The sequence below is a fragment of the Lagopus leucura genome, unplaced genomic scaffold (genome assembly GCF_019238085.1).
Source record: "Lagopus leucura isolate 7727_CA_CO unplaced genomic scaffold, USGS_WTPT01 Super-Scaffold_100033, whole genome shotgun sequence".
NCBI lineage: Eukaryota > Metazoa > Chordata > Aves > Galliformes > Phasianidae > Lagopus > Lagopus leucura.
In genome coordinates this window covers 4,110,860-4,137,027 of record NW_024962282.1, presented here as the reverse complement: position 1 = coordinate 4,137,027, position 26,168 = coordinate 4,110,860, and the positions used below count along the sequence as shown (strand labels likewise).

At 37.8% G+C, this 26,168-nt stretch overlaps 1 protein-coding gene across 2 annotated transcripts in view; it reads left to right on the top strand.

Moving 5' to 3' along the window:
* GALNT18 (polypeptide N-acetylgalactosaminyltransferase 18) overlaps window positions 1-26,168 on the top strand; it is a 208,817-nt gene that overhangs the window by 130,510 nt on the left and 52,139 nt on the right. For both annotated transcript variants that reach the window (XM_042882083.1, XM_042882084.1), the window contains 3 exons: window positions 12,096-12,279; window positions 13,451-13,648; window positions 16,116-16,230. In XM_042882083.1, the coding sequence (XP_042738017.1) occupies window positions 12,096-12,279; window positions 13,451-13,648; window positions 16,116-16,230 (497 nt within the window). The remainder of the gene's footprint in view (window positions 1-12,095; window positions 12,280-13,450; window positions 13,649-16,115; window positions 16,231-26,168) is intronic.

Below are 26,168 nucleotides of genomic sequence, written 5' to 3'. Positions count from 1 at the left end.
TATGCATAAAAAAAAAATTAATCCATTCTCTCCAAAGCAGATGCGAACTCTGTCACAGAGTCACAGAATAGCTGAGATAGGAAAGGACTGCCAGGTCCCATCCTACTGCTCAGAGTGGTGTCAGCTGGAGGAAATTGCCCAGGGCAATGTCCTGTTAGGCTTGAAAAATCTCCAACTTCAGTGATATCTCTGTAGCACAGGTAAAATATTTAAAGTGACTAGAAATTTAAGCCAGAGATACAAATTTAAAACACACCAAAAGATTAACTACATCTTTGCGTGTGACATAATTTCTTTAATTTTGAGCAGTGAGATGAGCCTCACTGATTGTACTTCATAGAATTGTGGAGTGGTTTGGATTGGACGAAGCTTAAACATCATCTAGTTCCAACCCCTCTGCCACTAGCAGAGACTCTCTTCTGCTAGACCAGGTAGCCCAAAATCCCATCTAACCTGGCCTTGAGCTCCTGCAGGGATGAAGCATCCACAGCTTCTCTGGACAATGTGTTCCAGGGCCTCACCACCCTCAGAGTGATGAATTTCTTCCTTATATCTTATTTAAATTTGCCCTCTTTTTGTGTTAAACCATTATCAGTTGTCCTGTCAACTTCCTTGGTTCCAACACTGCATAGTTCTCACCACAGTGGCTCCTCCTATCTCAATTTATAGCACCATCATGTCTGGTGGCCGGATGCTGAGGAGTTGTAAAAGTAACTTCAATTAAAATGATAGTGCTTCAGTTAAAAATGCAGATTCAATGAAAATGATTAATAATATTTTAAGAATGATGTACATGTATGAAAAACTAAAATGGTGCTGTATTTGTCAAGGAAATAGAGCTGAAATAACTGTGTATGAATCAACTCAGAGGTCTTTATGCCATACCTCATGATTTGGATAAGTAAAGTTAGCTCAGTGAGTGTGCACAGCTAGACAGGACTGCTGTCAGTCACTTTGTGGCCGGAAAGCTGGGATGTGGGATAGGCAGGAGTGGCATCTAAGGTAACGGCCACTAATCCAAAGCTCTGCAGCATGTTTCCTCAGTCATAGAGCTCACACTGTGCACAGCAGCCCGTATGCTCTCCCTGTCAGCTTCTTTGAACAATTCAAAGGGAATCCAAGGTCTCAGCCTTTCTCTGTAAGGTGCACAGTGTGAGTCCAGAACAGCAAAGTGTTTGTTCGACTTCCCATGCTGAAGACCACAGCTGACAGACAGGTCCTGTCCTCTGACATTGAGTGCTGCCAGAGTGCTAGCACATGCCTGGCTGAGTATGATCTTATCAGGGAAATACAATCAAAACCTGGAGAGTGAACCTCCCAGTGAAAAAATGCTATTGCAGTGTGACTGTCCTTATAGTGGAAATTCTTTGTCATTGCCGCCTTAGGTTTAAAATCTGCAAATCCCGATGATATATACTTGATAACATTATTTTAAGATTTCAGGCTAAGGTGTTTTAAGGGTTATAGGTCACGTAGTTCTGAAATACAAACTGTTTTTGAAGAGGAAAAAATAATGAGAAACTTTTTAAGAGGTATACCCTGCTACTGCACCCATGTTATTTTGGTCTGTCTTGTCTTCTTCTAGTGTGGCTCAGTGGCTATAATTGTAATCTTCAGCACTGGTGACAGAGAGTTAGAATTTGGAAAAAAATGTTTGAGGCTGGTTGGCTCCTATGTGCAAATGCACATAGTTACATTATGAGTCTGACTCACAAAACATCAGGCATGACTTCTGTTATCCTGCAGGTTTTTAGGCCACTTCACTCTTTCTAATACAGGTACCATGGTTGTGTTTGCTATGTAGAGTATAATTTACAAGTTTGTAAACTGTGGTATCAGGGAAGATAGTTGATGTGAGGCCCTTGAAGATGCATGACTGGTGGGTTTTCAGTGCAACATATGCAGAATGCAGACAAGGTAGAATTTAATGTTTATAGTTGGATAGAATTCAGTCATGTAATTTCATCATGAACATCAGCTGTGCAAGAAGCATTCCTCTGAAGATGCTAAAAGGTTTAAATGTTGAAAAGTCAAGTAATAACTACTGTGAAAAATGCAGGTTATTTTCCAAATCAGATTACAAATCACTGCAAAACTAAGTCCAGTTCAAGGATATTAGCCTGCACTTGTGCAAAATCTTTGTTCACAGAGGTCATATGGCATACTGGAAAATTGGATGGGAGGTGATAGTTTCAGGACTTTTAATCTCTATAATAAATGGAGTCTGATAGGTTTTCAGTGCTACAGGACCATATCAGGGCTAGTTACTGGGGACACAGACAGTATTTAGTGTTCTTCATAATAAGATTTCCTAGGAAAGACCTTAAAATTCTTTACATGAATGTCCCGATTCACAGATATAATATATGTACAAAATGTTTTATGTGAGCAATGTTTCCCTGCTGGGAGGTGTACTGATAGCCAGTTTGTTGTCCTTTGTATTTTGAATTGAAATGATATTATGAATTTTAATTTCAAGTTACCATCCATGTTACTTTTAATATCTGAATTGTTGGGTTTTTCTGATGCAAAAAGTCAGGGCATCAATAGCAATTCTTACATGAAAATTAAAACCTAAACATTTCATTAAAACTATCAGTTAGAGAAATTTTCTGTGATATCTAATCTAAATCTTAAAATTATTTATTCAGGTTAAAACTACAGTTACATGCTGATATATTTTATCTGAAGTTAGATATTGGATGCTATTACGTTCTTTTCAGGATTGCAGTTTGGAAAGCAATGGACCACATACTATTATAATAAGCAATTCTTTGCGTGGAGATAACATTTACCAGATTTAGAGATTTTCCACAGCTACTAAATGGCACAGCTCCTGTGCTGTGTAATTCCTAAGTAATCAAATATGTTAGGAAAGAAGCAAGCCAGAATTTGTTGCTTTAACTGGAAAATGTTCATGGTTGATTATTTAAAAAAAAAAAAGAAAGAAAAGCAAAACCCAATCAGCCAATCAAGCAGAATGACTCTCATGCTTTATATTGAAACCAAATCACTTCTGACTTGATTAGGTGTTTTACAAGAGTAAGAATTACTTGGATTTTGTCCTTTGTTGGAAGTTTCACAAAACTGTACCTCCTGAGCTACTCAAATCATACGACTTAAAGCTTGTGTCATTTCCCTGAGGATTCTGCTATGCATGGTGAAGGCTCTTGTCTGCTTGCTATATAGGAGATGGGGGAGGTCCTGCTGCTGCTTGTTGTAGGTTAGCAGACTGTGATGACTGCTTGATGAAATCCATTGTGATTTGCAGAATTTTGCATGACTATATGGTATAGCACGAGGGCACGAGAAAACTGGCTTCCACACTAAGCTAGCTATTATATATGCACTTGTTATCATGTATGATGTTGTATTCAGGGCATTTAACGGCTTCTCACTGATTTCCATGACTGCAATATTTCACTCTGTAAATCTGTTACTTAAAACTGGTATTATCTTGTTTGTATTAGCCATTATAGAAATGGAACAAGCAAACAAAAAAATACATGTAGGTATAATTTGCTTTTTCCCCATTTCTCCTTGGTGCACTGGGTGCTGTATTAGCATTTTTATAGTGACCTGGTTCTGCAAATTGCAATCAGTCTTTGAGAAAGAAGATAGTAGCAGATCACACACAACATAATCACAGACAGGCAAGATGCTGATTTGGAATATATATGCAGCATTTTGCATCTGATGTGTAAGCAGTGTCCAATAGGGTTGAAGTCATTTATACCAAAAACAAAAGATGCAGGAATTCTACATTTAGATCAGGTTAAAAAAAATTAGGAAAAAAAAAAAAAAAAAAAAAAAGCACCATGGAAAGATTTGTTGTTTCTCAACTGTATTTTGATTCTCAGAGTGAGATCTCAAAGGAGAAATAGCTTTATTGCTGTCCTGACTCTCAAGGATGTTCTTGTAGTATCATCAGCATTGCTGTTTTGCTGTTTGCTCCCAAGGACATCTTTCTGTGTAGTGTATATAGGGAAACAATGGCAACAAAGAAAAACAAAAACACAAAACTCTTTTCTAATGCTACTTGGCTTCCTTTTAAATGCTATTTGTGATATTTAATGATACTTAAAATTGTTTAATTGGACCAGCTTTGAATGAGGGGATGGATTGCACAGGTCCTCTCTATTTTGTGATTATTTTTTGTTTAATCTTTCATAATCCTATTCTCAACTTCCTTGCTGGCAGAGTGAAGTCTGATCCATAGAGGAATATAAGCAGCTCCATTCCATACATATTTAACTGTATTTGCATACTGAATTTTTAATGCAACTTATGTGACTGATTTCCTCTGAATCATAAAGTAGTTACACTTGGACTATTGTGTTTTAATTGGCAGTTTTCCTTATGTATCTGTTATCATAACGTGAATCACCACACAGTTTCTCGAAGTCATGATGATTTATCAAATGGAGAGTACAGCAGGCAGCTTGATGAGTCTTGTGGTTATAGAGTATCTCTAATATGTTCTTCAAATGTTGTTTTTCTAGATTTATGGAGTCAGCTCTGGCTTTTTTCAGGCATTTAGTTTCCTTTTCTGAGTAGTGATTAGTAGTGATTTTTCTGCACCATACAAGTCCAAGAAATAGATTAGAATTAAATACTATATATTAAAAAAGTTGAAAAAAAGAGAATTAGATTACTGGAAACAGCTGTTGTCCAGCTAGGATTAGAATGCATTTCTCAGGCATTTCTCTCTAACGTTTAAAGTCGTCTTACAAATGATTCAGGGAACACCAAGAAATGAAATTATGAGCTTTCAGAATTTTGATGGTGGTAATTTCAGCAGTGTATTTTATGCTCTATGTCACTTCCAACCTGTGCTTTTTCTGCTTGTATGCTTCTCACTTTATGGTCCCCTTTTAAAGCTTGTATTCAGACACCAGAAGTTCATCTTGCATCACATACATTATGAATGTCTCAATTTCAGTGGTTGTGTTTTTTCCTGACCAGACTAAACTATTCTCTGATCACGTTATTGCAGCTGTAATATATCCAGTAGCAGTAGGAACTAGGCGTACACTATGGAGTGCATAATGTTTGTGCTAAGATTAATTCAAGCATTCAGCAATCAACAAATTGAGTGGAACAATTAAGGTTAGATAATTATATGTCTGTGCTTAATGATATTTTGAGGGTTCTAACACCTTTCTGCTGAAAGGGTTTGACATATTGCCATGAGGAGGTATGTACCTGAGTTTGTAATCTTGCTTTGTTTGTGTGGCAATTGTGCTGTTTGTAGTGCTTGGTATCTTCTCATCTACTTTCAGCATTTGTTTGCATAGTTGCTGGTTTAAGCACACACAAATGGCTTTTATTGTCAGTAGTAAACTTCCTAATTCGGGATTGTTGTAATCTAAGAAATGTAACTGTGCTTTTGTTTTAAGTCCTGTCGTGGTGCATGCAGAAGTGTCCATTGAAGAGCTGGAATCGATGTTTACCTTTCAGCAGATTTATTTTCCTTCCCTCTCTTTCTGTCAAAGCTTGCCTTTAGTAAGCTCTCCTCCATACTCAGTGCAAGCATGTGAGGGCCATGTTTAATTCCTTTGTTGTAAAGCATTTCTGTTAGCATTAAAAGAGCTTTGGATATCAGCTGGCTCTTAATCTTGATCCAATGATGTGAATGAGCTCTTGCATCTGCAAAGTTATCTGGACTCCATGTGGAACATACCTGAAACTGCAGAATCATGGCTCAAAAGAAGTCAGGCAGTGCTACTGTGCTGCCCTGGGATTTGGGAGATCCAGGCTCAAATATCATCTGGTCCAGGCTCAAATATCATCTGGAGGGTGGTATCCCATGTTCCTGTCCAGAGGTTGCAACTGTGCATCATTTAGCGTGTAGAAAAGAGACATGTCTGCTAGATCACTCAAGGAACAGCTGCTGGCACAGGTCTCTTCTACAAAGGTTCTTTTGTGGTGTAAGGCATTTGTTGCTTTTCTGGTTGCTCTTTTGAAATGGAATTGGTCCCTGGTATGTGGCTCTCATGCTATCAGATTCCCAGGACAGTATAAAACAGTAAGAGGGGATTTAGTGAAGTGTCCACCAAAGCTCCTTCCATAAACATGGAAGACATGATGTTTGTGAGAGGACTTGAAAAGAACAGGTCAGAGCAGCCTCCATCAAACCCTTTGAAAGCAATGTGCTGGATTCTCCTAGGGAAAGGAAAGTTTGTGTGCGTGCATGTAGGGGTGAGGAGGCTAAGGGGAGAAACATGTATATTTTTTTCTGCATTTATTGTGGGACCAACAGTGCTGGTCATCTGCTAGACTGAGCAAATGTTTGAGTTATAGTCCAGAGTCTGAGCTGGAATGAATTCATGCAGCCCTCATTTATCTTAGTGGAATGGTGGAGGCTCTGAATTGCTGAATACAAAGGTTGTACTTTTGAAAGTTTGTTACCCGATCTGGTTTTACATGTGGATAGCATGGACTTCTGAGATCGTATTATACATCTCTGTCAACAAAACAAGCTAGGTGTAGTGACAGAGGAAAAGAACTGTACTTTTTTTTGTTGTTTGTTTCTGAGGTCTGTCCTAATCAATTCCTTGCATCATGTTAATTTCCCTTGGGTGGTTTATCTATTACCAGATAACATGAGATTATTAAATACGTGTGAGCAGCAGGCCCTTTTTATTTTTGTGCATTCTTGCCCTCTGTTGCAAACATTCTATGTACACAGGTGCATTACAAATGACATGCCTCTATCTGGTTATAAATATTTTCCATTTGGAATTATCTGCTTCTACTACAGAGATGAGAAAAGTGATCACTTGAGCATGAAAGATAAGGGACCAGAGAAAAAGAAAAAAAACAACAAAGCACTGAGCTGCATGCACAATAAGGGACACGATACATTGTACAATCCTATTAGATAAAGTGTACCAACCAATTTTTCTTGCATGCCTAGCTGCTGTCATGAATTCAGGTTATATGCCTACAGAGTGACTAAGAGGGAAGAGAGGTTTTTCTGCTGCATACCTGGTATAATAGGCTTGCCTTATTTGCCAGAGGGGAATTTATCCATGTTAGTACATTTCATTTTTCTAAGGGTTTTGAAATCATTAGAAGAAGAGTGGGAAAGCAGATCTTCCTGCTGCTAAGATTTTGGGCAACGACTGATCAGATAAAGAAGATGGAAAATCTTAGTTTAAAATTAGGTCCTTTTTGGGATTGGTGCCTTTTTGCTGATTTATCTGCTCACTTGCGACTGCAGAAGAGGAGCAGAAGCCTAGTAGAAGGAGCCATGTTTGTGCCAAGAGCTAAGGTTAAAAAGGGGCATGAAAATTCCTGGATGTTTGACAGAAAAATAAATTCTAACCTCATGTTAAAATCTTGAGGCTTGCCAAGATGGCAGCATTCTGCCACACCAGAGGTTCAGCTGCTAGAAAATATACTGCTGCGTAGTTATGTGGGAGAGTTTTTAGTTATTTATTTAATTAGCTCTCTTGGCAAACATACAGCTAAAGAGCAACTGTTTTTTTTAAAGTCCCAAAAATGCATCTGTCTCAGGAAAGCATTTTTTGTCAGATTTTACAAATGTAATTGTTCTGAGAGCTGCGAGGACTCATTTAAGCACTCAGAATGGGAGCACTTTACAGCAGGAAGGCCACTGAAAAAGAGGCTTAACTGACCTCTATGAATGTGAGGCAGTAATTTATTACTAATAGCACAACTTTGTATCAGTAACTTAAAGTCTAGGGCAGATCCACAGCTGTTGTAGGATGCTAGAGTACCATGGGGCCAGGACAGTTTGCTTCATTTGAGCATCTAGCCTGATACCTTCCTGCAAGAGGTGAAGTGGAGGCACACAGACCTTAGGTCACTTGCATGCAACTGGATGAAAAGCACGTTCTGTAGATGACTTTTCTTCTGAGAAATTCCCTGAGGCAGACGTGATGAAACTTCTGCTGCAATCCCCCAACATCCAAGGAGCAGGCAGGACTGTGATCCATGTCGCCCTTCTGTGTCCAGACTGGTCATTCACACGAGCTACACTAGATGCAGCATTGGACAGTTTTGAACAGTTGCACTGCTAACACTTTCCTCATCCACTATTCTTTTTTCCTTTCGTTTTCTGAAGAAATTGCTTTCCTAAAAAGGCAAGGCAACATGAATTAATTTATTAGCACTGTACTGAAATGCTGAATAAAGAAACTTGACAAACAAAATCTTTGATTGTTTCTAAGAAACCTACAACCAACCTCTGGCAAGTATTAGAACTTAGTTACATTAGCATTAAACAATATTATATCATGTAATTATGACCTCTGCATTTGTGAGAAGAGCTCTGATGTGCTACAGACATCTGTATGTTATGGAGGCAGGTCATTGGGTGTATGACTTACAAGATCTGCACATGTCATCTATGGCTGTTCTTTCTCTTCAGTTGTAGATACCCAGTCAGCTTCATCAAATTGAGTCTTTATTTGAAAAATTATGTGCTGAAAGGGAAATGCATCTATCTTTATATGCCTGTTTGTTTTTGTAATTAGAAACTGAATGAACAGTGTATTGAAGATGACACATTTGCTCATTCCCTTTCTTCCCCCTGTGGTGGCATAAAGCAGTGAAGCACAATAATTAATGAAAAAGACTGTTTATTATTCATGGAGTGTATCTGAGGTGGAAAGAAACAGAACATAGGTTAAAAATATATAACTGAAGACTATCAGTGCCATCACAAACTATACGATCAGTTCTAGAGGGAGTGTTCCATCATTCATTCCAGTTGGGCACAATGCTCTGAAACTGTCAAAGACAATTGAACTCAGATCTCTCAATTAAAGCTCAGGAAAATGCAGACTGCACGGGGGAAGGGGGAGGAGGAGGAAGCACCTGTCAAATGTTCTGCAGGTAATAACTGACTTGGTAGGCTTCCTTTGCATATCTGCAGCATCCTGTGGTCGAGTCAAAATGATACATTTTTGTAATGATAAGTTCTTTTTAGTAGAACTTCTTTTCTTCTGGGATAGTCTGCCCAATAGGTATAGGCTTTGTTCGACAAGGGGCGCGCATAGTGCTCCCTTCAGCGGAGTGCCTTTGCAAAGCAAGGCTAAGCTGTTTTGAATGACAAAAGCTGGAAAATACCCGGCTGCAAAATACTGCTTTCTCTCCTGTGGACTAGTACTGAAGCTTAGCTGAGATCCAGCACTCTCCTCAGCCTCCTGGGGTTGATAATGAAGTCCAGAGAAGGATTCCCCCGTGGGTGAGCCCATAATGTTCCCCTGAGACGGTCTCCAGCTATTCTCTTAATTCGCAAAGAGCTGTAGTGCATATTAAGAGCAAGTACTGCCTAGTAAATGTCACAGCTATAACGTGCAGCTAAAGTCATGCTGGTGGCAAGCCAAGGACTGAGTTCTGTTCTATTTCCGTTTATTTCCATACTTACACCTAGCTATGGAAAACATTTTGTGTTTAGTCAAGCTTATGAAGTCAGTCCACATTAGGAAATGTATATGACAGGAGTAAGAATAGCCCACTTGCCAAGAACGGACATGATACAGAAAACAGAGACTCTTTCAGAAGCACTGATTTTCAGGTCTTTGATTAGAACCTGCTTGCCTTTCATGTATTAGATAGACAGCAGTGCTGTTGCATTGTTGTGGCAAATACAGCTTCCTGATATTGTAAAACTATGAGCAGTCACTTGCACTGAGAATAAAACTTTGATCTTCATGTTTTGATATTCACCCTTCACCATGTTACATTTTGGGAATGTAGAACTGTTGCTGATTGTTTTCAGATAGGCATGGTTTCAATAGTGTAAATGTATTCTTTCAAATTTAAACAGCTTTTAGCTGGTTGATTTGCTGGATTTTTGCTTGCTACAGATCTCGGTGTGTTGGAGGTAAGGAATAATAATATGACACTTTGCAAGCACAATGGAGATGTGAATATGGCTTTTTTGGCTTGATAAAGGGAAAAAGTGTATTGATCAATACCTAGCAAATCTAGTGTGAAGTAGGAAAATGTTCTGCACTATGGACTTCATATTAACATACATTTCTGAGCCTTGTTTATGCAAGATGATGCAGTCATAGGTAAAACAATCATATGAGATAGAAGAAATGAACAATGTGAGGTAGAAAATTCTTGGACTGTATTGAATCCATCCCTAAAACATAGCTGTAGTTTAAGTACTGTCATGGACTTGTATGGCAGATTATTCCATTTTAATTTTTTTTTGTTTGCTTGTTCATTTTTAATGAAAAACTGTACACACCAGCACTTCTCTGTAGTATTCTCTTACTTGCTGCGAGATGGTTCCTTTATGCAAAGGTACATGGCACACACAGCTTTGTAGTGGCAGTGCAAATAGCTGCAAAAGCATCATGCAAGGTTGTTGTCTGCAAGTCTTTCAAGGAGGGATAAATTCAAGGAATCCTTGTACTTGATCATCATCCCCTCCAAACCCTCAGAAGTAGTCCGATTGAGGTCTATGGGTTGCAACAAGCTTTATGTTAGAGGATCCCTTGTGAAACTTGTCTGTTCCTCTTTGTCAGACTGAGAGAGAAAACATCTGTCTCCTTTCAAAGGACAAATGTTTAACATGGCTTGAAAAAAAAAAGTTTGTTTCTTTGTTTGTTTTTCTGCTGTATTAACTATTCTTGTGTGCATATTGTCCAAATCTGCTTGAAGTGACTGGTTCCCAGTGTAATTGGCTTTTGCTGGTAAGAAGTTGGTGGACTCAGTGCATAAGTCTTCCCTGCTTGCAGCCAAAAGCAGGTTGTGCAGTTAATGCCAGTTAAAACAATAAGCCTTTTAGTCTGGCTAATAGGAGGATACTGTAATGAAAAGTTTCTTTATTTTATGCTAGTCAGAGCATCACAAGCTACAGTCAAGGGATAGCTTGGCCTTGAAAGCCTGAGTTAAAAAGTTTCTCTCTCTAGGACAACTAGACCATGCTTGACCAGCTTGTCTGGGAAGGTGTAGGCCAGAAACTGAAAGAGAAAGAGGGAACTCAGTAGCTAGCAGATGACATATGCAGGACTGGGAGGAACAGAGCTGTCTGGGAAGCAAATGTTTCTGGGGAGAAACCTGCTTCCTAAGATCACTTGGGAAGTAATGTGTGCTCTCACTTTGTGAACCATCAGGACTAGGACTGCAGATGAGAATACCTGGCTTGTGTAATTTATGATTATTCATTAATTTATGAAGAAATTGTGGCTTGCTCAAGATTTCACAGAAAAGACAAGACTGCATTAGTTTGGAATGTGGATCTGATGATATCCAGTTTAACATCATAACCATGGACCATTGTTTGGCCTCACAGCAGACATTTATGGATTATGGAGAAGTTGGGATGAAAGGGCATTTAACAGTGCTGAGGGAATTCTTGGAATTCTCCTAAAGTAAATAGAACATAGAAATGCTAATAAGCAGTAGGAGTAAACAGTGCTTTCAGTTAATAATATTGAACAGCATATTTGAGTTCTACCTTTTGTATTTCCTCTTGCAGTGGTCTTTAGGCCAGAGATGCAATAACTGCTGATAAAAAAGGTTATCATATTTTAATTAGGATTAGATTACCTCTTCTGTATTTGCTGGTCTGTACGCTACTAAAAAAGCAACAGACGTTGTGGAAGATCTTAGTAGAGGAAGAAAGTTGTTGCTGAAGTTCCAAAATAGCAGTGGAAAAAATATAAATAATTCATTTTATTCTTCTTCTTCTTGAAGTATTAGTAAGTTTGGCGTATTTTTCTGGGAATATGAGATAGTTATCTTATTTGCTGCTATGGTAACAAAATATGCACTTATGTAGCTATGGTCCACTGTGACTGAGTGCTTTATCTAGTGGCTTTATCTATGTTAATGTTCAACAATTACAGGATTCTGGCAATCATTTAAGCTGGATTATTACACGTGGAATTTTTTTATTTCTATATAATTTGCGGTCCTTCTGTTGGTGGCTTTTTTGTTGTTGTTTTGTCTCTTTTTAGATTTGACAACTTGAAAGCTCGTAGCAGTTAAATCAACATGCAGTATTCCTCTGTGCGAAGAATCTTTTTTTGCTGGAGGAACAGATTTTCACACGTTGGCAAACTGATGCTTCTTGTTAACATCTAATTCTTTTCTCTGTGCAGAAGAACTCAAAGAGAAACTAAAGAAGTATGTTGATGAAGTGAACGCCCGTAAGCCTGGTTTCATCAAGGTTGTCCGACACAACAAACAAGAGGGGCTGATTAGATCTCGAGTCAGTGGATGGAGAGTAGCCACAGCACCAGTAGTTGCTCTCTTTGATGCCCATGTGGAATTCAATGTGGGATGGTATGTGTCTGCTTGTACCTTCTTTAAAGAAGGCACGTTTCTAAGCACTATTTATAAATTACTAAATGCTATTTCTCTTGCACATAAAGGGTGAGCTTGCATTCTGATACTTCTAATAAAAAGTTTCAGAGGTGGGCACATTCATGAAAAATGCATTTGTGCTATGTAATGTAATCTAGATACACATATTTTTTCAGTGTGCTATCTAGAGGTGTAATTACAATGTATTTAACTCTATGGGAAAATTGCATGCTAAGTGAGCACCTTTTTCCTGTATCTGAAATATCTGTATTATGTATTGCTGCATTTTTTCTTATAAATAAGTAAATGGTAATTTTGGCATGAAGAAGCTGAGAAAGGTGGGCTAGTTACAGATATGAGGGATATGTCTGCAGTTAGAAGCAGCACACTTATGACTCAGGTTTTGTTCCTCTGTGTTTCTTGAGTTCTCTTCATATCTCAGGGCAATATTTTAAATTGTTCTCAGGAAACAGAAAATGCTTAACATTTGTGTAGCTTCCAAATATCCAAATAATGGCCTGTAAAACTACTGAGAAAAAATTCTATTTTCTATGCCTTGGCTTTTCAGAAATCAGCTCCCTCCAGTAATGCCCTTTATGGACAAAGGACTGAAGGAAATTGACCTCCTTTTAATAAAAAATAATGTTTCTTCTATGTTCTACGGTGTAAACAAAGATATGTCATTTTTCTCAACATTGCTGCTCTGTGCAACAGTAGCACGTAGCTAAAAAATATATTTGAGCTTTTCTGATCCAGACATAATCTTTGTTTTTTTCTTGAGTTAAAAAGATTGTAAAAAGGCAGGAAGTGCTGTCCATAGGATAAATCTATTATTAACTCTGGTCTTCATGCCCTTGATAATACTGAAAGCCTGAAATTATTGTTACTTGGTAGCAAGTATGTAAATGCTCTGTAGTATGCAGATAGTAATTTCTTCAGTTCTCCAGCTAACATTAATGATAATAACAGGGCATCCTAGATAAAACTGCGCGGTGTGTTATTTTGGGGCAGATCTTACTCTGCCCTATCTCCATTTCAGAGCAAAGAGAGCTCTGAATGGCTTTCTGAAATGCACAGTGTAAATTGGTATGTCCATCAGTGCTATCCTTCTACTGACATAGTCATCTTTTTCTTTTCTTTCCTTTTTTAGGGCTGAACCAGTGCTCTCTAGGATAAAGGAAAACAGAAAAAGGGTCATTTCTCCATCATTTGATAACATTAAGTATGATAATTTTGAAATAGAAGAATATCCCCTCTCAGCACAAGGGTTTGACTGGGAGCTATGGTGTCGTTACCTGAACCCTCCCAAGTCATGGTGGAAACTGGAGAACACAACTGCTCCAATAAGGTAATGTGCAACTGTGACCCAGATTAGTGTACCACAGGAAATGCTCATCTAGATGTGACAGATGGTGAGTGGTCTCAGCTATGTAATAAGTTTACTGACTGTAATGTTAAATTAGATGATGTCCTTGAGCTGTCCTCTTGCATTTCTCCTTGTCTCCCTACACATTCATTAAGAAAACTTTTATCAGGAGATCTTTTAAAATAGGTTTCATTGTTATTAGCATGGGGCTAAATACTTAGCCAAAGTGAAAGAGTAGACTTGAATGCTCAGCAGCCCTTCAGTCTCCAAATGTTGTCTACTGATTTAGTAGTAATGGGCCAGTAATGACATTTTCTTTGCAAATGCATTATGTAAAAGAGTCTTTCTAACAGCTGTATTCTTCATAGTACTGCCACATAGCTTTATAGCTTTGTTACGTCATAGGAGTTAATTCTCACTGACCGACAACATGTTATCAATGACTTATTAAATCCTTACTTTGATACACTCCACCTCTGTATTTGCTTTTCATTTCTGGAGTCAGGCCAACAGAGAACAATACTTTTATTTCTGGAAGGAGGATAGACACCTCTGAATCATCTCTGCATCTCTGTTGTCTAGGCATTCATATCAAGGAGGTCATTAGTACCTGTACTGTAGCTCTCTGCAGAATGAAAGGATGAAGACTGATTTCACCAGCTGCAAAGCAGAACCTTAAATAGCAGTGGCTGCATGAGGGATTCATCAGTAGCAACTTATTCCACACAGTCTGTACAAGGGATATCTTTCATCCAGCAGTTCTGTCTTTTCAAACAAACATCTCTTTCTGGGAGTTGTTGGCTTAGACACACTGAACTGCTTTGACCCAGCTGGCGGTCATTTGAACAGGACTTGGAATTGAAAAGTAGTAGCCAAACATTCACAGGTTTGCCACAGACATAAAGAGGTGGTAATTTCCACATCATTAGAAGTGTTTCACATTTTAATGAACTGTGTTAGTAATATGAAAATACTTTGAAATTTTTCACTAATTCCTGGAGAGGCAAACATGTATTAACTATGATGATTCTTTAGGGAAAGGTGGTTATGCTCGATGAAGAGCAAATCTTCAGTTCCATTTTATCTTAAAGTTCTGTACTTTGTATTTTGGAGTAAAAGTCCTTTAAGAATACTGGATGTTTAGTTTGGTTTGGTTGTTTGTTTTTTTTTTCTTTGTTTCCTAGCTCTTTCTTTCCCTTTCCCTGAAGCCTTTTTTTTTTTTTTTTCTCCAGTGAGATACAGTATGTGCATGTGCTGGAAAATTATTATTTTTTTTAAATCTACATGTATTCATGGTATCTGTCATGTTTTCAAATGTGCCTCTAAAATTATTTTTAAAAAAGCAAGTATTCTGAAAAATACTTTACAAACAAAAACAACAGTTGATTTCCTCATTTGTAAATATATCAGAAAGAATCTTTCTGATAGTTCAGATAGATCAGGTCAAGTTCTGATTGCTGTGAAGCATGGAAGCATGTACTATAGCACTTCAAATCAAAGGCAGAAACGTATATATTTCTGTAGAATTGTACAGATTGTGATTAAGACATCCTGTAAAGTGTTTGAAAGCAGATGAGTGCAGTTTGAGTGTTCCTAGTAAGTGGCAGGGTGTACTGCTAATTAATATCCTGTTGTTCTCAGAGTTTCAAATAGCTGCATAATAGTCAGAAAATACATTTTATTTCATGTCAATATGCATTATAAAGTAGGCAAACAAGTGAGAAGTCGACACTACCTGGCATTTTCTTCCTCTGCATTTCCTACAGGTGAAATTAAACTCGGCAGTTGAACTCTTACCTTCTTGATATTAGCTCTGCTTAGTAGAAGTTGGCTAATTCAGGTCGTGACCTAAATGAGCTTACAGGTTTGGTAAAGATACGTGACTTGTTTAGATTTGGTTCAGCACAATAGGCTGGTGTTACAGAATACTGGTAAGTTAGGCATTTCTTGATTCAGGATTGAAGCTGACCTGGAAGTTCCTATTCAAGCAATTACCTCTTCTTTAAAATATGCTTAAAGATAAATGTTTTCTTAAATGCAGATGAACTGCATTTCTGGCCAAACACACAAAACCGTGCATCATTGGGTAGCCTTGTTAATTATCACAGACAAGAAACTTGAGAACTTAGTGGAAGCAAACTGTTCCACATTTTGGTTACAATGTCTGATGCCCCATAAACAAAGCTGGGGCTCTTGGATCTAATACTGTGAGAACGTAAATCCTATGTGTTCTGGTGAATGTGTTTGTCCAGTCATTTTGAATCTGTTTTCCTTCAGTAGTGCTTATTTCACTACAGAGTCAAAGACATTGGAACACAAAGCTGTAATTTCTTTGAGAAAAACCTCCCTAAGAATCTGACATGCTCTTGAACCCAGCAGTGATAAATTTGATCAATTTCTGAATAATGAAAATGTGTATTCTATCTGTTAATCTGCTTTTTTCTTCCAGAAGTCCTGCATTAATTGGGTGCTTCATAGTAGACCGAGAATATTTCCAAGAGATTGGCTTACTAGATGAAGGCATGGAAGTATACGGAGGAGAGAATGTGGAACTTGGAATCAGGGTAAGAATTGTATCCACCTAACACTGGTAGCTTTCATTTAAAATACAACCAGATCTTCATTATGAGGCAGGAAAAAAAATGTGGAGTCACCAGTGTAGGGATGAATGCATGTAAAAATGAAGTATAACTCAAAAGAGCAAAAGTTTGCATATTTTTTAAAGAGAGTTTATATGGTAAAGGATAGAAATACAGAAATGGGTATTCTTTCATACAGCCAACAATGCTAAATTCTGCACAGATGATAACTGAAATATGCAGGCATTTATGTCACATTCCCTCTGTAGGGGAATTGAAGGTACTCCTAAAATACTGAAGTTGCACAAGTGCGCATTTTCTTCTTCCATTTGTGTACTGCATGTAGTATTTCCTGTGATTTGTGTACCTCTTTTATCTCTCTTCACAACTAAATACCATCCAAAAGTACAGTGCTGTTCCATTTGAGAATCTTTCAGGTTTTTTTGGTACAAAAGAATTTCCTAGCTTGATAGGTGGTAATGAAAAATGGAATGATGTGTGTTATAAAAACTATATTCTAAATCCTTCTATTGAAATGTTAGTGGGCCATTGTATTTTGTGCATTTTGGTTACCAGAATAAAAATACATAATTATGTATTAGTGAAAAATTTTCTGATAAGACTATGAGAAAAACAAACAAAAAAACCCCCTCATTTTTACTTTCGGGTTTCTGCAATTCTGTTCCTACCACCTGTCAGAGATAAAATGATATTGCAAGAAGTGCAGGTACATTCTGTTACATTAGAGTACAGTTGTAAGGAGAGGGAGAGAGAAATGCAATACTGCTTCTTTTAATAACACCATTCTCTTGGCTGTGAGAGCCAGAGAGCCTTATTCTATTCCTGAAACCTGATTTCACAGCTCAGTGTTGCAATGAGTTGAAAATTAGTGTCACTTTGATTTTACTTTTCTTTTTTCAACTGACAAAACTAGTCTCCATGTGAGAGTAAGGAGTTATATCTGGTTCTGCATCGTGAGAAATATGTTATCTATTCTGCTATACTTAGTCTTGCAGAAGTTGTTCTTGAAGAGTGCTTAGATAGACAAGACCAGGGAGACACAAATCTTTTCACATTTGAAACTTTGGAGTAGACTGGATCATTGGAATAAGGCCCGGCTCTGATTTCCTTATGGCTTTTTTCCCTGTCTCCAGCGAAGCAGTGCCTGACCTACATAAAATACTTTTATCTGTAACAGATTGTAATGTGCGAGGTAGCATAATGTATGCTGCCTCATCTAACTTTATCCTAACTTGGATCTGTGTTCCTGGCTCTATCAAAACAAATTTCCGAGCAGGTATTTCGGCAGGTTATTACCAACTCTTCTTACAGTTCTCAGCATATCCTAGATAATACCAGGATGAGTGTAACTGTATAGTACAATATTAGAGCTTCTGAGAATCATTGTACTATTTCCTCTGTTGCTAAGCTTTATAAGCAAGCTCCTATCCTCAGTCACCTGCTTCTTCCTCCACTTCACAGGTATGTACCTGTGGCCATACACTGTTTCCTGACAAAATACAGATGACTGCTCAGAATGTCCTGCTGCAGTGTCAGCAGCTGTGTCATTCATTTGCATCCCTAGCACTCACCCTTACTGGTGATCTCCTTTAAGTAGGTCAGAAGGAGATTTCACACCTGTCTCTGCAGTACCAAATAATTACCTCTAGATTTTCTGTGCTGCTTTCAGAGGCAGAGCCTGCTATGAATCAATAAGGCAGTAGTTATTCAACAGAAACTATGTTGCAAGTACTTTATTAGTGCAAAAAATAATGTTTCCATTTTAAAGATTATGCTCTCAGGTTGCTCTGTTTGCTTCATTTTTCATCACTATTTTCTTTGTTTAAAAAGCAACAGACCTCACCTTGTGTTCTGCTGTGTGTTATACATTACCATGTAGGGGAGGGGAAGCAGACATCAAGTGTGCCCAAACTAGCCTGGTGTCTAGGCTGTCTGGCAAGTAGGATGATGTGCATTGCATTCTTTCATTTGATGGAGTAGATTTTTTTTTGTTTGTTTCCACGTTCCGAGTTTCCTAGCAGAATTCAAGCAGCCTGTTCCCTTTGCAGTACTTAGGTACAGGAAAGCAATTCCTTCATTGAGAAACTTTATGCAATAAGCGTATAAGAAAAGATATTTTCAGAATGAGGAAAGGTAGCATTCAACTACAGAAACAGCAGCGAGAGCAAGGATCATTTGAGCTACTTGTTTACCTTAAGCATGTTAAGCTGAACAAGGTCCTTATAGTACTTTCATTCCAGAGGAAATAAAGCCACTGTTGGCCAAACTCAGGCATACCACCTAGAGCATCATGCGATTACAAGACTGCATAAGCCGATATCTCTGTGCCTATGTGCAGAGGCAAAGCCTTATTCTCCGTTTGCTTTTTTGGCAGCTGCATCTTCAACAATGTGAGATAAGATTTAATCTCCTGGCTGAGATTCTTCTGAGAAGCAAAAGCTACTTAGGATGGCTTTTCATTATATAGGAGAAATCACTGTGTCTTCTGAAATCTTGAAATGGTTTGTTTTCAGTTGAACTAGCAGAGTTTTCACTGTATAGAGCTAGGAATCTGATCCTGATGCAGTGGAGACTTTATTTTATTGCATGAGCATATGCATCCCAACTAGTGGGAACTGAATCTAAAGCATTGGTTGCTGATAAGCAGTAACAAGACATAGAAAATAGGTGTTAGAGTGGAGGATTATTCACTTAATTCTGATGTGAATTAGTTCCTCCTCTCAGCAGTATTCATCTCTAATTTGGAGTATTAACTTGTAAGGTTTTTACCTTGTCTATGGCATTGTAATAGTTTTTGTAAGATATTAAACATATATAATCTAATGTTAATAGAATTCCGTTTCCTTGAATTGAAAAATTATTTCAAAACAGGAATGTGTTTTGAATCTTAGAAGCAACACAGTATTTTCTTCTCAAGCAGATATTTTCTTGCAAAGCTATTTATTTGATCCATAAGAAAACAAAGGCAGGCTGTTTGATGCAAGACTTGGCAGCACTCTTTTGAACCGCTCAGTCGCTTACTCACTCAGTCTGAGATTACTGAAAGATTCATTTACTGTGTTTATTTGTGATCATTTGCAATCAAATGGACTTAAGTTTTCTTCTAAGGGACGAGATTAAATTTGGACGGTGAGATGGAATCACATTGCTTATTTAAGAGAAGAAATGTCAATTTATAGCAGAAACAAAGTGTGAGTATAAGGCTGCGATTTATAATCTTTATGCAGGCTCTCCTTCAGGCTGTGTTTGGACTTGCATTACTTGCAAACAGAAGCTTCTACAAAGTGGCCTCTACAAATCCATTGCAATCAATTAGATGTATTCAGTTAGATCCCACACTGGGTGGTTCAGGAATAGTTTTCAGCAGGCATCTTAGAGGCCTGTCACAGTTTCTACAGATACCAGCAAAAGATTTCCTATCAAGAGCAAGCCTGCAGCAATTATTTTGTCTTTTAAAGCAACCTACGTGTCTGATGGAGCTTCCAAATGCTCTGTTATGACAAACATTTTTTTAGGAACAAATATTGAGTGATTTGCCTCAGGTCACAGACTAAGTCATCATCAGAGTTGAGGGAATGTAAGCAAGGGCTTTGACTTAGAGTAATTATGTGTGCGAGAAAGACTTTGTGCATGCAGATGAACTTATGTTCACAGGAATGTAATGGCTTTGTTAAATGGGTAAAAGAAAATTTTGTTAGAGTGTAATAGCTCTTTAATGGAAAAGGAATGGGTCTTTCTCCCACTGAAAGATACATCAAGACTCTGCATCAGATGACCTAGAGGGAAAATTGCATTTATAGTTCAAACTGATTATGGCACTCTACTTGAAATTTTAAGTTGGATTTGTTATAAAATAGCATTATAATAAATATACCTTCTTAATTAGCCGTTGGTCTAAATGTTTGTTTGTTTAGCTGAAGTGAAGCTGATCCTGATGCTTTTTCTGGGAGTAGAAAACTAAAGGAGAGAGACTTACGGACAGAGAAGTGGGAATGAGTTTTTTGACTAGAAAATGTTCCAGAATTCTTTGGGGTATTGGCTATGTAATATGGTCCCTTTATTGCAGAGCAAGAACATTAGAAGCCTGTCACACCATTACCCAATCCATTTTTTTCTAAATGCCTGTGGTGACTTCCTCTTTATGTTTTTCTGTTTATTGCAAGGTGATTGAGCTCTAACTAGATTTATCTAATTGTTTTCCCTTTTTGAAATTTCCCCTGCATCCCCCTCTGGGATCATAATGGTAGACTGCTGGCTAGTTGGCCCATTCTACCTTTCTGTGCCTAAAAGCCTATTGCTTGTTGACATTTTCAATCATTTCCAAACCAAAGTATTTGTGTACCCTTATGGTTTTTCACTTGAAATCTCCTTCTATTAATATGCTCTTGTAGAAGTGTTCTTTTTGATACTCATGAGCGAGTGCAGATACTTGCATTTGCTCCCAAATATCTATATCTCAAAGCATTTTGAATTTTTCCTTCTTTTCTTAGAAGTTTCCAGCAATTTTACCTGTCAGTACTTTTAATATAGACCATGAATTATTATAAACATACTACATATAAATAGGTGTCAATTTTCATTAAGGAAAAGCTTTGGACAATGCATAAATCAGGCTGTAGTCTCAGCACATTAGAATTAAACAGCTCTGGTGTTTTATATTTCCTCCTCCTGCTTGCCCTCCTGTTGCTGTTAGGCTTGTACCACACCCCTGCTTGGCCTGTGCCAGCGCAGCCATCTGAAAGGCTGCACTGTATCCTGTCTATCTGAACACATGCAGTTCAGGGACAAGCTTCACATTTCAGCTTTTTTGTTTAACCGCAGGAATATGTTCCATGTTAATCAAGTCATGTTTTGCCATGCTGCTTCACATTCCGTCGTGTGAGGAAAGCTGGGGGGCAGGAATGCCAAGAGGTAAAAATAACTGGGAGGGAGCAGAAAAAGTTAGGAAAATTTTCATATGGCTGTGTTTACATGGAGAGAGAGCAGCAGGGTTTGAATAGCATCCATTTTGTCCGTGCTGCTGGGTCCTTCCATGGCACTCCACAGAGCCATGTGGATATTTCCCCCAATTCCCTTCAGAAAAATGAATCTAGATGTCCCCCATTCTTGCACTATCAGCTGCCATTACTTGCTGTGGTTTTAAAGTCATGTTTTAAAATTGATTTCAATAAGTAGGCTGTAGCCCTTTTCACTGGGGAATGATTCACTTTACAGGAGAAGTCCTTAGTGTATGATGTTGGATTCTGTTCAGTAATGTTGGGCTGGTGATGTGTGGAGGAGAGAACCGAGAAATACAGAAGGAAGAGCATTCTTAGTTGCTCCTTTTCGATAACACTTAAATTTTCCTTTTGAAAATTGTGATTTTTCTTTACCTTTGCATTAGAATGTATCAGAGAAATCTTTTGTTTTCATCCACTTTACAAATTATAAGGAGAACATTATTAGACTGAACTCTGCAAGAAAAAGATCCTAAATACTAACCAAACTTTACTTATAAGGAGTAGCCAATGCTTTTCACAGCCCACCCTTTCACCAAGAGAAAAAAAAATTCTTGGCATTGCAGATAAGTGGAAGTACTTGCCTAGCACTCTGTATAACCAGTAGTGGCTTCTCATTGGTGAAGTTAATTTTGTTTTGGAAATGACCTCACCACATTAACATCCTGAATCCCAAGATGAAATAGACTAAAATTCTCTACTTTTAGGGCTGCCGTTTGATCAGAAAAATAAATGGCCTCTATTGAGAATAAAGGAAGGAATTGCTTCTAAACTGTCTAGACAGGTGTCAGCTGGGACATCAACAAGAACTGATTTTTTTTTGTGGCTTTTTTTGTTTCTTTGTGTCAAGCCTCCTGTAAAATAGCTGATTTTTTTCCCCATATTTCTCATGAGCGCCCCAGCAGGTAACCTCCAACTACAGTATGTGCAATTATACACAGAGACTATTTCTGGTTTTCCAGTGGATTTTTTTATTTTTTTTTTTCCCCTGAGGAAAGTGAAGGATTGATAAGAGCACCAGCTAATGTGTCGCACTGCTCTACCCTGTGAGGTAAGGGGAAGAGGCACTTGGGGATTTCTCACAGATGCCTTTTCACTCGTTGTGCCTGTGTGGCTGCACATTACTAGCTGAGCTTTAATATAGACATCTGGATGTTTTATGGAAGGAAATTGTTGTTTACAGTGGAATAGAAAGGAGTAAAACACTTCTAAGTCAATATACACTTATAAATCAGTGTACTCAGGTCATATACAATTTATTCAGAGCATAATAAAGTAGCCTCATGAATATCTCTCTTTGCCTTATGTCACAGCATGGTGGAAGTAACATTTTAGCTGGTATTATTTCTTGGAATAATTTGAGAAGATGGTTTATTGTTGTTTTAAGGTGATTTGGGGGATAGGGGGAGAAGGGGAATCTGCCTGGAATTTAATCTTTGTTGAGAGCTCTTAGTTCTGCAAGACTGAGTGAGTAATCTAATAGAATAAAGATTACAGAAAGACCTATGTTAGAGGACAAGGAATAGTACTGTAAAATAACTGGTTAGATGACCAAGATGGATTCAGTGAGGACCTAGGGTGTTTGGGTTGAAGCTGCAAAAAGCCAAATACTTTAAACATCACAGCACCTTCAGCTTGGTCTTCTGGTACTGATTACAAGTCTTCAGGATAATTGCAAGGTCAGCAAGAGTGATCAAGCTGAGTGCAGCTGTGGTTGGTGAAAGAAAGGCAAAAACATTAGTGAAGGTTGGTGAGATATGTTGCTCTGTGAATACCAGGCCAATGGGGACCTAGTTATTCAATTTGCTTTGTTTTAACCTTTTAGGGGGAAAAGTGATTTATTTGACTTTGTATTCTTGACATAAACTTGACAATGCTGTGATTTATGTCACGTAATTACTGCGCCTGCCAATGAGATAGACAAATTTGAAATAGAACAGAATGAAACCTTACAACTTCAGTGACTCCTGAAGTGTTTTATCTCCTGTAGCAAGGCATAGAATAGCTTCCTGCAATTAACAAACAGCAACACAACATAGGTAGTTTAACAATGCATGGTGAAAGTTTTACCGCTCATGAGGATAAGTGCAAAATTAACCCCTGCAGAACAACAACAATTTCTAAGAATATAATGAAATGGTTAACTGGAAGGGGAAGAAAACAAATAATTTAATATTGGAAAAAATCTTTACATTTTCAATTAGGCTATTCTGTAAAGGCACTATTAATGTAAAATGAGCCTTATGAAACAAATATGGATGACTTCAAAAGTAAGATTGAAGGGGTAATTTACATTTTACAAATTGAGAGTTTCTAGCTATGGCTCTAGTTATGCTAAAGGGCTTTCTTTTCTTTTAAAAGTTGTTCTACATTATGGGGAGGGTACATTTTGTATTATCATCTTGGCTGTAGAATAAAGCTGTCAGTGCACAAATGTATGTTTACCTGAAAATATGAGAGGGTTGTACGATGGTAAGTAGAAGAGTCTTGAAAAACCTCAAAGGGCTTCAGTAAAACAGCAGGAGTAATTTAAAAGAAGTCTTTCTCTGCAGTCTCGGATGTGCAACAATCTGCGTGTTGTTCTGAGATCGGCTGTAGGTAGTCACTTGAAATCGTTACACCCCAATTTTCTGCTCTGCAGGAGTGTACACCAAGGACATGATTGTTTTCTCCAGCCCTTTCAGTGTCTAGAAGCTGGGAGTAAAACAGAAGCTTGGCTTGAGTAAGCAGTGTTTTTTCTTTTTCTTACTGTCCACCCATATTCCAATTTCTCACGTTCTGAGTTTATGTGACTCCGGACAGGGCTCTGCATTCAATTCTACTGCTAGGGCAGAATTATTTAATGAGAGCACCCTGTCTGGGACCATTGGGATAAGCAAAAAGGTGCGTGGTTTCTTGCTGAATTTGGGGAACATTAACCAAAACCAAGAATACTAATTGTAACTACTGCAGTTATTTGGTCTTACTTCAATGGAGATGCACCTAAATAAACATTAATGTATTTCATACAAGCATAGTTTTTAGTTTTACAGGGACAGATGCCCAAACATACATAACAACCCAAAAACTTTCAGGGTCCAGTTCAAAGCCCACTGTATGCCACATGCACATGGATTTCAGTAGTTTGTATGTGACCATCCTCCCTATCCTGTCTACAGCCAGCTATCAGAGAACTAGCTATTAAGATACCAAAACGAATATGCAGACCCAAAACGTTCGCAGACCCAAAACTTTCACAGACCCTGCTCATGGTGTAGTAGTTTGTTTGTACTTGCCTGTAAAGCACTGACCTCATTATTGGCTGTTGGTAAATGATTAACAAGATTTACAACTACTTTTTTGCATTAAATTGTCTCCCCAAACATATGTTAAAGGTAATTAGTGCCTTTTTTTTTTTTTCCATAGTAATAATTAATTCACATGGACTATTTTTTTCTCCTTCAAGGCATCTGTGAGCTTTTTTAATTTCGTCTGTTGTGAACTTCACAGAAACTAGAAATTACTTTATCTTTTTTGAGAAATCCCAACAAACTACTTAATTATTAAAAAATTTTGTTTGCAGTCAAAATGAAATGATGGTTTCAAGCTAAGTCATATCATTTCTTAGAGAAGCTGCACGATCCGTGTAAATTTAGTGAGTGCAGTACATGCTAATAAACTGTTCAACATCATGTAGGATTTGTATTTTTATTAGATTAAGCTTCCACAACATGAAAAGAGCACTCAGTGATTAAAGAGAGAAAAAGAAACACTATTAACAGGGAAGTGCTATATCATTTTATAATGAAATACAAATTAAATATTCAGGGGAAGAATCACCTTTGGAATTATAATTGTTTTGATTAAACATGCAATTTCAAATATGTTTAAGTGTAATTCAAAAGGATTTTCTAAAGGATATTAATTTAAAAACACAAGCACATCGAAATGTAGACTCTTTGTCTAGTAAAATATTTTACGGGAATGAATGAAATTTGCTTTAAAAGCTTTTGACCAGATTATTTTAGGCATGTGTAAGAATGTCATCTGCCTCTGGTCCTTGCTGCAGGCCATGCAAAAGCTGTCACTACTGCCATTATTTAGATGGAAATGGGTAAGGTGTGACAGCATAGTGATGTATAAGTGCTTATGTCTTTAAAAATGCTTGAAGAATCAATTTGATGTGTTTCTGCTTCTGCCATTGTCTCACTTGTGCTATCCCACTGGAGTGCCACCTTCAGTCCCTTACAGCTTCAGCAGGTGATGTGCTGTGCCACCAGCTGCTTCTCTTTGTAGTGCTTTACTAACTGCATCTGCATTCCTGACCCTTCTAATGCAAAGAATGTGTTTTCTGTTTGCTCTGTGGGGCTACTTGGTGCACATAAATTTACACAGGTGTAGGGCCACAATTATAGTGCACGTGTGAATGTGTGATGTCAATAAATCAATAGTAAGCAGTGCTTAGAGCTGGAACAATCTCTGTGCATATACTGCAACAACCGAGCACTTAAAAGGGAGGTAGATTTCCACCTCCCTTTTTCAAGTAGATTCTCTGCATTCTTTAATGTTCCTATTATATCTCACTCACTTTGTTTAGTTCAGATGGTAGGCTCTGCTGATTTTAGACTTTCAAGGTACTAAGTGTTAGAAGTCACCTTGGCACTGCTACTGTGACTTCATACCTTGCATTTTGCTCTGGAATTTTGTTACCCTTTGGTAGTGATGACAGAATCCTTTTAAGCAAAAGAAGCTCTGTAAGACCTTATTGAAGGTATTCCAAATACATGAACCTCCTTAGGAAATACAAGAATATACAGCTATTTCTCAGACAACCTTTTGGAGGTAAACACTGAAGACATGCTGAAGGAAATTGTGTGTTCTTTAAAAGGAGTTTGTTCTTTTTCTAACAGAATTCTTTTTGCAAAG